General features: G+C 39.7%; 1 protein-coding gene across 1 annotated transcript in view; it reads left to right on the top strand.

Moving 5' to 3' along the window:
• LOC105481375 (adhesion G protein-coupled receptor G4) overlaps positions 1-12,020 on the top strand; it is a 111,411-nt gene that overhangs the window by 43,804 nt on the left and 55,587 nt on the right. Inside the window, exons 6-10 of the mRNA XM_011740908.2 lie at positions 2,084-2,123; positions 3,693-3,745; positions 5,288-5,451; positions 7,447-7,579; positions 9,466-9,584. Of these exons, the coding sequence (XP_011739210.2) occupies positions 2,084-2,123; positions 3,693-3,745; positions 5,288-5,451; positions 7,447-7,579; positions 9,466-9,584 (509 nt within the window). The remainder of the gene's footprint in view (positions 1-2,083; positions 2,124-3,692; positions 3,746-5,287; positions 5,452-7,446; positions 7,580-9,465; positions 9,585-12,020) is intronic.

Below are 12,020 nucleotides of genomic sequence, written 5' to 3'. Positions count from 1 at the left end.
CAACTGATTTTTAAAGCATAAAATGTTACTGCCTGTCTTCTGTACACTGGGATTTTGGTTTCTCTTCCATATTCAAGTATTAATTATCAATCACATATTAATTCATATAAGTATTAATAGGGTCAAGAAAATTCATATAAATGAATGGAGGTAAATCTATGGTAGGTTATTGTCTTAGTTTTGAGTTACTATAACAAATGCTATAGACTAGGTGGCTTAAGCCACAGAAATTTATTGCTCACAGTTCCAGAGGCTGGGAAGTCCAGGATCAAGGTGTTGGCAGGTTCAGTGTCTGGTGATGGCCCTCTTCTTGCTGTGTCCTCAAGTGGCAGAGAGCAGAGAGACAGAAAGCTCTCCTGTCTCTTCTTATAAGGGTACTGTTTCAAAAAAATTCAAACTGTTTTTGTTTCTCTGTTGTCATACCAACACAACAATCAATATAGAAGATTTCTACCACCAAATGTGTGGGGATTTCCCCCCAACACACCAAGCAGCTGACACCGCTGATTGTTCTCTACTTCAATTCTATTCTGGTGCTATCCTCTCAAAAATAGCTTCAGATCTCACAGGTCTCCAAGACTGCCCCTCACCCCAGACACTAGTCAAAAGTCCAGGCCTCCAGAACTTCTGACTAACTGACTTCAACTTGGGATTCCCATGACCCCCTCTTTGAGCTTGATTAATTTGCTAGAGCGGCTCACAGAACTCAGGGAAACACTTATGTGTATTGGTTTATTATAAAGGACACTGCAGAAGACACGAATGAAGAGATGTGTAAGGAGAGGTAAGCGACAAGGGGAATGGAGCTTCTCTGATCTCCCTGGGTGCACCACCCTCCAGGAACCTCCATGTGTTCAGCTATTGGGAGGCTCTCCAAACCCAGTCTTCTCGGGATTTTATGGAAACATCATTATGTCAGCATTCCTTTCCCAAGTCTCATAAGAGGCAAGACTCTTTCTGGAGAGGGTCTTAAGACTCACAATCAGAAAGGTGAAGAAAGATTAGAGTTCTGCCTTGGGGCAGGTGAAAGGAGGGTGGGAGAAGATCAGAGAGATTCTGTTTGCTGAAGCTAGCTTCTGAGGCCTAGCACGCCCGACATTATAACAAGACTGTAACAAGGGCTATGGGAGTTATAAGCCAAGAACTGTGAATGAAAACATGTGTGCGTGCACACACACACACACACACATATAACACCCCAGGCACCGATCCCATTCATGAGAGTTCCACCTTCATGATCTAATTACCCCTCAAAGGGCCCACCTCCTAATATCATCACACTGGGGATTGGACTTCAACATTGAATTTTGGCAGGACACAAACATTCACAACATTTAACTCACTAAAACAAAACTAGAGATGTCTGGGGGTAAACAACATTCTTTTTAAAAACCGTGTCTATTATTTTTCCTTATTACAAAAGTAATATGTGACCACTGCAAAATCTTAGAGCTTTATAGAAATATATATGTGTGTGTGTGTGTATATATATATATATATATATAAAACCTGGATAGTAAAAATCTCTGAATACTTGCCTTCCCCTACTCCTCCAAGAACTCCTGTTAACAGCTTATTTTATTGATTTCTCTAGATTTGTTTTCACACATTTACTAAGAGAATAAGATCCTCCTCTACATACTGTTGGACAACTTTCTTTTCATGCCTTATAATACATCACGTATGCCTTTTCAGGTCAATATATGCAGATATAGCTCATTTGTTTTAATAATTGTAGAGGATTCTTTTATATGGTGTGTCATGATGTTTTCCTCCAATTATCTAATGATGGAAACTTGAGTCATTTCCACTTGTATGTCTATTTTTATGCATTTTTGCTGGTACCATTATGGAATAGATTCCTGGATTCAAGGTTAATAAGTCAAAGGCTTGCCACCGTTGTGGTATGCATGTAGTAAGCAAGCCCATTGGAAGTGTTTCTCTGGAGCTTCAGCATTATTTGAATTCCAGGCTGGGAGAAGTCTATTGTTCTGCCTCAGTGTTGCCTTTCTCCTGATCTCGTGCCCTGCATACTTGGTACTATATTTCATTTTCCTATAATTTTGTAATGCTTTTGATACAGGGACATTTCAGAGGAAGAGATGGTCGTGGATCGAGCTATTGTAAGTAATTTTTCAAAATGAATCTACCTGTGACCTATCCTATGCCTGATTAGATGTAAGTCAATAGCTCTTCCACCCAAGTGTATATTATCAGGCAAGGCTCTGTTGTGACAATTGGGGGTCAAATTATGTTACTTCCTTTGGGATTGGCACAAAAAGCCATCAAGAAAACATCCCCTGCTTTTCTGAACTATCCATGTGGCAGCTTTTTGAGGCACATTTTCTGGTCTATAGGAGTGTGGAATGACTCAGGGATTGTAAATGGTAAGTGAATTTCTTGGTTATAGATGTCTTGCAAGAAAGCCTAGCTCTTCCAAGAGTGACACAATTATTTGCAAAACTTGGATTCACACAATAAATCCACCCTCTATTTGTCCAGATTTGAAGCCAGAGTGTGATAAAACTATCTCCCATCATCCTTGCCCCAATTCTCAGTTCTTTTTCAATTGCCTCAAAGCTTTACAACAGCCCACTGTAAAATGAGTAGCAGACACACAGCTTTCCAGGTATTTAAGTATGAGGTAAATACTTGATGATACACAGTACAATCAAGTCCACGGTACAGGGGCCAGGTGCAGTGACTCACACCTGTAATCCCAGAGGTTTGGGAGGCTGAGGTGGGAGGATTGCTTGAGGCCAGAAGTTCACGACCAGTCTGAGCAACATGGGGAGACTCCATCTCTACAAAAAATAATTTAAAAATATTAGCTGGGCACGGTGGTGCATTCCTGTAGTCCCAGTTGCTGAGGAGGCTGAGGTGGGGAGAATCATATGAGCCCAGATTTCAAGACTGCACTAAATTATGATTGTGCCACTGCACTCCAGCCTAGGTGATAGAGCAAGGTTCTGTCTCAAAAAAAAAACAAAACAAAACAAAACAAAAAAAAAACAAAACACTATGGTGCATTCCAAATTATCCACTATCATTAAAAGTATTTTCTGTAAATAGCTGAGTCATAAGTTTTGATGTATACACATTAAAGCATGATATAACTAAAAGTCCTGTCAATAATGGGTATAAAATCCTTTTGGTGATAATGTGGTCAAGCTGCCTGGGTTGGAACCCCTGCTTTTTCACTTCCTAACTATGAAACCTTGGGCAACTTAATTAATCTCTCTGTGCCCTGTTTCCTCATCTGTAAGATGAGGGCTGTTGGAAGGATAAAATGAGATAATTTATGTTAAATGTTTAGCACTGGGCTTAGAACATAGAAAATGTTAGATAGTGTTTACAATTGTCAATAGCATGTTAATATCTAGACCCAGAAGGCTTGGATTCTGCTCCTAGTTCTGTGACTTGTCAACTGCGTGATACTGGGCAGACCATTTAACTTCTCTGTGACTCAGATTCCTCATGTAGCAAACAGGGTGACAATTCTTGCATTGCTCACCCTACACGGTTGGTGTGAGGAGTAAATGCATTGATGTTTTTGAGGCTAGTTTGTAGATGGCAATGGGTTACATAAATGTAAAGCATAATTATATAATTGTTGCTAACAATAAGCCCTGTACTCAGTTATGACATTTGTTTAAAGATTTCAGTGACTATGTACTTTTCTTTTGCATTAGTTGGAACAGAGAGAAGGACAAGAAATGGCTACAATTTCCTATGTACCATACAGGTAGGAAGTAGGAACTGAGTTTATTAATAGCTGGTACACTTAGTTCTGATTTTCCTTCCATTTAATTCCGTGTGTGTGGCCAGTTGGCCAGAGTTGTCAGAAGGAGATCAAAGTACCCAGGGATTATTTCACATATGCTGTAATTAGGCCCTTGCCTTCATGAAGTATGTTGTTTCGGTTGGTCATGGCTCAGGCTAGCAGCCAGCCTGCTGCCCCTTTGTAGTGAAGAGAAAATGGGGTGGTCATAATCTGGGATGGGGGAGTGAAGTGTTTGTTGTGGTCAAAAAGGTCCACGAAATACTTGGCAGGGAAATTGGAAACAGCAACAACATGGAAAGTAGCTTCGGTTCTGTTCAGACTCTTGGTCCAGCTCCTCCCGGAATGCTGGCTATTATTGATCTGTTTGATGCACATCAGGAAGAACATATAGACAGAAAAGGCCCATGAAGAGGTCTTTAGAATGGAGTAGAGGGTCTGTTACAAGCAGGAGGAGAGGTTTAAAATGAAGACTCCTCTTTGGACTGGAAAGATGAAAGCTGAGAAGAGCTAGACTCCAAAGGAAGGAGGTAGGATGAGCAGGGACCTCACCAAATATAATTCAGGGGAGGGGCGGACATCACTCAGATTAGACATGGAGATAAGTTTTGAGTAAGTACAGGTATGCCTAACTTGCAACAGCTGGCAGGAGACTTAGCAAATATGTTCTTCAAAAAGCCATATCTACAAATGGAAATGGAAAAAAGATATAGGTAAGTTTTTGTATCTGAAATGTGCTTCCTAATGGAATATTAGAGGAATTCAGAATATTTGAGGATCTTGCTGTAGAGGATAGAGGATGAAGTCAAGGATGGCCCTATCCTTTCGTCAGTGATCTTTTAGTGGACATAAATACTGAGTGAGTCTTTGTGACCATGGGAAACGTTATTTTTCTGAGGCTGAGTTCCATCATCTGTATTATGGGAATAATAATAGCATTACCTCATACGGTTGTTGTGAGAAAAAAGTGAATCAGAACATGTGGAGGAAGGGCTTCACAAATGTTAGCTACTATCATTATCATTATCATTATCATCATTATTACTTATTATAGAAATGAGCCTTCTTCAGAACACTTCTTTATAGACTAATTGAGCATCATAAGCCTATTTGCCTGATTTCAGTAATGATGGGTAAATTGGAGACCAGAAGAATAAAAGGTTCTCTCTGAAATAATAAATCCTGAAAACTCCATCTTCTCTATTAATTATTACAAACTCTTAGAGAAATCTCAAGGCTAGCAATTTCAACACAATGCGTATGTTACTGACCATTCTTTTGAAAATAGGTTTTGCATTGTCTGTTTTGGATAAGAGAAAATTTATCAGAATATTTCAGTATGCTGTCTTCCATCACTTCTTAAAATTGGCCACGTAATAGCTGTAAAATGTTTGACATTTATGAACTACCAATTAAATCAGCTGTACAAAAATTTCAGCATTGCAGTCCAAGTTGCACTCCCTTGACATAACTGCAACAATCTTTCTTTTTTATTCTGCTTTGTAGCTGTGTTTGTCAGGTCATCATAAAAGCCAGCTCTTCCTTAGCATCCTCGGAATTGATGAGCAAAATCAAAAGTAAAATACATGGCAACTTCACGCATGGAAACTTCACACAAGATCAATTGACGTTATTAGTAAACTCTGAGCATGTTGCAGTGAAAAAACTAGGTAATTTTTTTGGGGGGGTGGATATTGCAGTATGAACTTACTTCCTTTATTATAAAACTCATAATGCATACCTGGTTAAGAATTCTGAGTTCAGAAAGGAGAGAAGTCACCTTTATGCTTTTTCCATATTCTTGGTACCCACTTGATCTGATGACCTTTCTACCTTTAAGAACCTATGGAAGAACAGACTGCTGGAGGAGTTACCAGAAACTGCTGGTCGGCTCTGGATATTAGCAATGGTCAGTCCGTCAATGGAATGGGAGGATTTTCCCTCTTGCATAAATACCCAGAGACCTGAAGAGCTTCCTCATTAACACACAGTAGATGCCCAATAGATAATTGCTAATTTATTGATTGACTCAGCCATCTTATTCATCTTGGCAAGTGATCTGGGAACTGTCCCAGATTTCTCTCATGGACATTCTCTGATTAGCAAAGCTTTATTGGTAAAAGTGCGAGGTTACCAGGCCACTCCACCTCCTTCCCAGTTCAGCTTTATTCCTTTTCCCCAATAGACTGCTGTAGAAATCATTGAGCTCACACAGCTCTAATGCCAGATAACACACACAGGCATTAGAACGCAAAATCCTTGGCAACATACTGATTAAGCATCAGAGGGCAGCCTGTGACAGTGCAGGGGTGTCAGTGAAATGGAGGGCAGAAACATGTTGAAGCCACAGGCAGAGCCCACCATGTAAATGACACTAATGAATGTGTCGTAAGAGTGAGAGGAAGGCACCTTTCACTCTCACTCAGGGTGGAGACTGGGATAGCTGAGCAAAGCTGGCTGGGCCACTTCTCACACCATTCTCTCAACACCTGAGGGAAATATTTCCAGAATCAGGGCCATGAAACCCAGTGAGTGCTCAGTAAAAACCGGGAACTTATCATATAGACTTAGCCCAGGTCACATCTCCCTTCATGTGACAGCAAAACCTTGCCTTAACAGCCCTCTGTGGAAGTTTACCCTGTCCCTCAGCACCAACATCGAAAACAGAGCCCTAGACTGTGTGCAGTGGCTTACACCTATAATCCCAGAACTTTGGGAGGGTGAGGCAGGAGGATCACTTAAAGTCAAGAGTTTGAGACCAGCCTGGGCAACAAAGCAAGACTCTGTCTCTACAAAAAATAAATAAAAAAAAAATAGCGGGACATGGTGATGCATGCCTGTAGTGCCAGCTATTCAAGAGGCTGAAGCAGGAGGATAACTTGAGACCAGGAGGTTGAGGCTGCAGCAAGCCATGATCACGCCATTGCGCTCCAGACTGGGTGACAGAGTAAGACCTCAAATAACAAACAAACAAAACAGAGCTCCCCTGTCTATATTGATCATGTCAGATACACTGAGTTTACTAAAACAAAATCCATCTCACAGTCCGTTAAGAAGGGGGCCATCCCAGAGAGAGAAGTTGGCCTACAGTCTCCTATCTTTGGACATAAAACTGATAACAGTGGGTACCTCAGAAGCTGGGCAATTGGTAGGTGGGAACTTTTGACTCTACACTCCACCGTGTGGCTTGAATTTTTTCAATGCATGTGTATTGTTTTAAAAACAAGACAAAACAATGTCAGGTGAGGTGGCTAATGCTTATAATCCCAGATCTTTGGGTGGCTGAGGCGGGAGGATTGCTTGAGGCCAGGAATTTGAGACCGGCCTCTATAACATAGCAATACACTGTCTCTACAAAAAATTTTAGAAAAACGTATCTCATAAACTGGTTGTTTTAATGAAAAGGACTAAATATGTCGTTATACTGGGTGGTTTGTTATTTAAAAAAAACCACTCCATATAATGATATTTTCAGTAAGGCTTGGTCCAAATGGCTAGATAGAAGAAGTTTTCTTTTTTATTTGCTGATCTTTACGTGCAGCGTAATAGTGACGTTCATAATAACATATAATATTATATTATTATACAGTAATAATAATAATGGATGTTCGTAATACTTTTAAGTGCCTCTTGCTCTTTAAAATGTGCATACATTTTCTCTGTAGAGCCTGGAAATTGCAAAGCTGATGAAACAGCCTCCAAATACAAAGGGACTTATAAGTGGCCATTAACCAACCCTACGGAGACAGCCCAAACTAGATGCATAAAAAATGAGGATGGAAACGCCACAAGAGTCTGGTATGTACAGGCCAAGTTCTAATTGCTGATCCAGATATACAAAGATCTGCTTAATTGGGGACATGTTTCTATGTCATTTGTCTGAGCATGCACCCTTCCTCCACCTCTAGTGCCGGTCTTTCTTTCTATTACCTTTTGGACCTGTTTAAACATATGCGTGCAACATAATAAGAAAAATTTTCAAGGAGACAAAAGATAAAAGTTATCCATCATCCCAGAAGAAAATTCAAGAAGACAAAAGAGAAAAACGTCACCCATAACCCTACTGCCTGAACATAGCTGTTTTTAAGTTGACATTTTTTTTCATCTAGCCTTTCTCTGTATGCCTTTAAGTTTTATGTAGCAGTAATCACTGTCCTTGTATCAATAATGTAATTTGCCATTTCATTCAATGGTTTATCAAACATTTTCCATGTTTTACATTTATGATCTTAATGTTCATTTCGAAAAACGACCTTGGAAACTGGTCTATAGTTGATGGGCTAGAGTAATTTACTAAATCACTCTTCTATTGTTGACTTTATCATTTTCCTTTTTAAAATCATCAGCCCTCTTTTCTTTCTCTCTGCTGTTCATGGTTTATGCCATTAACTTAAGTGGGCAAAACCGGAGGGGCAGCAGGTTTTGACAGAGGCTTAAAAGCACTCTTTTAGAAAGCAACATTACGGGCTTTCCTTTTCCTCCCTGTGTCTAATCAGTCAGCAAGTCCTGCAGCTTTGACAGTCATAGTCAGAGCCTACATCGAGCCTTTCCTTTCCAACCCCACTGCCAGTACCCTGGTGCAAGCCGTTATTGCCCACTATTAGAGCTGTCTCCTTGCCATCTAGCTTAACGGTACGCCTTACCCACCTCCGCCAACTATATTCTACACTGCTACCAGCATAATTTTCCTGAAGTATGGCTGCTGTCATGCCACCGTCCTGCTCCAGCTCCACATTGCCTCAAGAATTAAGTCGAAACCCCTAAATATAGTCCTTCAGACCGTGGGCTTCCTCTCCTGCTGTCTCACTCAGCATTCTCCCTCCCTTTACCATACGCTCCAGTCAAAATGACCGTTTGCTGTTCTGGGCTCAATGGGCGCTTCCCGGGTCTCTTTCTCTGCTTGTGCTGTCTGCTCTTGGGGTTGGGGGAAGAGATTTTTCTCTACCTCTGTCCTTTCAGCGAACAGCTCAGCTCAAATGCTGAAAGTAACGTCTCTTTCCTTGGTGGTTTGATAGATTCAGTTTTGTTTATACAGCTTTTCATCTTATATTTGCCCTAAGTTTCAAGTAGTTACATTTAGAGTTTTAAACCCCCTATTTACAAGTTCCTTGAGGGAGCGATGAAGCCCTGCCCTGTTTGCCTGTGCTACCTATTACCTTCCTAGAATGGAGTGGTGCCCAATAAATGTGTTAGCTGACTTGAAATGAACTGCTTTGAATTGGGTGAGACACAGGGGAGGGTGGATGATGAGGGCCAATGAGCTATCAAGGGCTCTATATTAATTGTTTTAAGTTAATATGCTGGATAGAGACCACGTTCCAACAGGAATTTCCCCTTAAAAGAGGGGTAAGAAGGGACAGTAAGAGTAAAGAGTTATGTCTAGAGGGCCGGAATCTCTGTCTTGACACTTGGTCAGCAGGACATTCCCACACCCCATTCCCAGCTCCCTCGCCTGTTTATCCACTCCCCTTTCCCCTTCCCACATGTTGACCCTAGATTCACTTGCTCCCTAAGAGCAAAATTTCTTCATTTCACAAAGAAGTACTGGGCTCCCACCTTTGCTATCTATGCCAGGGGGCTGGGGGCAGGTGAGGAGAAGGCATGCTAGGGATACTCCCACTATTTGCTTTAAGATTATCCTTGCCTCATCCTCTGATGAGAAAGCTCTTTCCTCTTTTTTTCAGTTCAATCAGCATCAACACGGGCAAATCTCAGTGGGAAAAGCCAAAGTTTAAACAATGCAAATTGCTTCAGGAACTTCCTGACAAGATTGTGGATCTTGCTAATATTACCATAAGTGACGGTAAGATTGTTTTGTACATATAAGACAAATTATGGAACTTCGATTACTTTGCCCACTTGACCTCAAACCAGAGAGAGTATAGGCAAATCCCACTTAGGAAAATCTACCTTACGACAATCCAATTTCAGAACAAAGGTAATTAATGTTGGTGGAGGTGGTGGTGGGGCATGAGATGTTAGGACTATCAGTGTTTCAGTGATTTTTGTTTGGTTTTGCTATATACATATTTTTTTCTTTTCTTTCTTTCATTTTTTTTTTTTTTTTTTTTTTTTGAGACAGAGTTTCACTCTTGTCACCCAGGCTGGCGTGCAATGGTGCGATCTCAGCTCACTGCAACCTCTGCCTCCTGGGTTAAAGCAATTCTCCTGCCTCAGCCTCCCGAGTAGCTGGGATTACAGGCGCCTGCCACCACACCTGGATGTTTTCTTGTATTTTTAGCAGAGGTGGGTTTCACCATGTTGGCCAGGCTGGTCTCAAACTCCTAACCTCAAGTGATCCACTTGCCTCAGTCTCCCAAAGTACTGGGATTACAGGTGTTAACCACTGCAGCCGGCCTTATTTTACTTTTTTGGCTAATTGTTGTTTTTATTTTATTTTAATTTTTAAAAAGTTTTAATAAGTAATACTTCACCAACTTCAATATTCAAAAAACAAAAAGGGTATATGTAAAACATCTCCATCCCACTGCAGACCTTAGCCATTCAGTTACTATCCACAGAGATATTTTGTGGATCCATTTTATAGATCCATAATGAAATGTGTATATATATATATACACACACACACATATATATACACACACACACATACTCCCCCTCACTTTTTGTACACAAAGTGGAGCATGCTATACACACTATTCTTCACGTTGCTTTTTTCTGTTAACAATATATTGCAGAGATTATTATATCAGCATATAAAGAGTTTTCTCATTATTTTTTCCCCCTCTGCACTGTATTATATATACCACAGTAAATGTGCCACAATTTATTTAACCTGTTTCCTATGGATGAGTATTTAGGTTGTCAGTAACATTTTTCTATGAAAACATGACTGTACAACTATTTTTGTGTTTTTTTCATTGTAGGGAAAATAGTATAACATACTTTAAAAAATACTCACATTTTTGATAGTGTATAAGATGTTTTAGAGTTAGCATTGTCTAAGCAGCTGATATAGAAGGTTGCATTTCTTTCAAAAATACATTTGTAGACCATGTTAGCTTTTATTTTCGTTTGTGACGCTGTTAGCATAATTCATATTATTACGTAAAAGAGATTCAAAATAAAGAGTATCTCTTTAAAAAAAAAAACCACCGCTTTGATGAATATTACACATATGTCACAATTTTGAGAAGGTAGGGGTATACCTAAAGGATAAGTCCTTGAATGTGGAATTGCTGGGTCAATCACACTTTTGATGGTGTCAAAATGCTCTCTGTAATAGTTATAGCAATTTAGATTCCCACTTGCAAGGTATGAAAAGTGCCTTTTTTCACAACTCCTTCATCAACACAAATCAGACTTCTGGATCTTTTTGCGATATGATAAGCAGAAATTGATATCTCAATGTAGTTTACAAACTTTTTAATGGAGATATTCGCATATCATAAAATTCACTTATTTAATGTGTACAATTTAGTGGGTTTTTAAAAGCATATTCACTAGATTGTGCAACCATTATCACTGATTCCAAAATATTTCATCACCCCAAAAAGAAACCCTGTACCCATTAGCAGTCTCTCCATTTCTCCCCCATCCCAGCTCCTGGCAGCCACGAATCTACTTTTTTATCTATGAATTTTGCCAGTTTGGGGCACTTCATGTTTCTGAGGTTCATCCAATGTTGTAGCATGTATCATTGCTTCATTCCTTTTTATGAATGCATTATATTCCATTATATAGATATACCACATTTTGCTTATTAACTCATCAGCTGACGGACATTTCTTTTCCACCTTTTGGCTATTATTAAAAATCTGGCTATACACATTTATGTACAGATTTTATGTAGACACATGTTTTCAATTTTCTTGGGTATACATCGACGAGTAGAATTGCTAGGTCATATGGTAACCCTATGATTAGTTTTTGAGGAACTTCAAAACTGTTTTCCATAGCAGTTGTGCCATTCTACATCCCTGCTGACTCTGTATGAAGGTTCCAATTTCTTCACATCCTTGTAAACACTTATTACTATTGTCTGTCTTTTAGATTATGACTGATAGTAATGCCCCCCAACGTATCTTTATTCTTGGTGTTAGTAATTTGTGTCTTCACTTTTTTATATCCTGGTCAGTCTAGCTAAAAGTTTTTAAATTTTATTAATTTTTATAGACTTTATTTTTTAGAGGAGTTTTAGATTCCCAGCAAAACTGAGTGGAAAGTACAGAGCTCCAGCATATGCCCTCCCCCAACCACATGCACAGGCTCCCCCACC

The sequence above is a fragment of the Macaca nemestrina genome, chromosome X (assembly GCF_043159975.1).
Source record: "Macaca nemestrina isolate mMacNem1 chromosome X, mMacNem.hap1, whole genome shotgun sequence".
Lineage (NCBI taxonomy): Eukaryota > Metazoa > Chordata > Mammalia > Primates > Cercopithecidae > Macaca > Macaca nemestrina.
The sequence above is the reverse complement of the archived record's forward strand: the minus strand, read 5'-3'. Positions and strand labels throughout refer to the sequence as shown.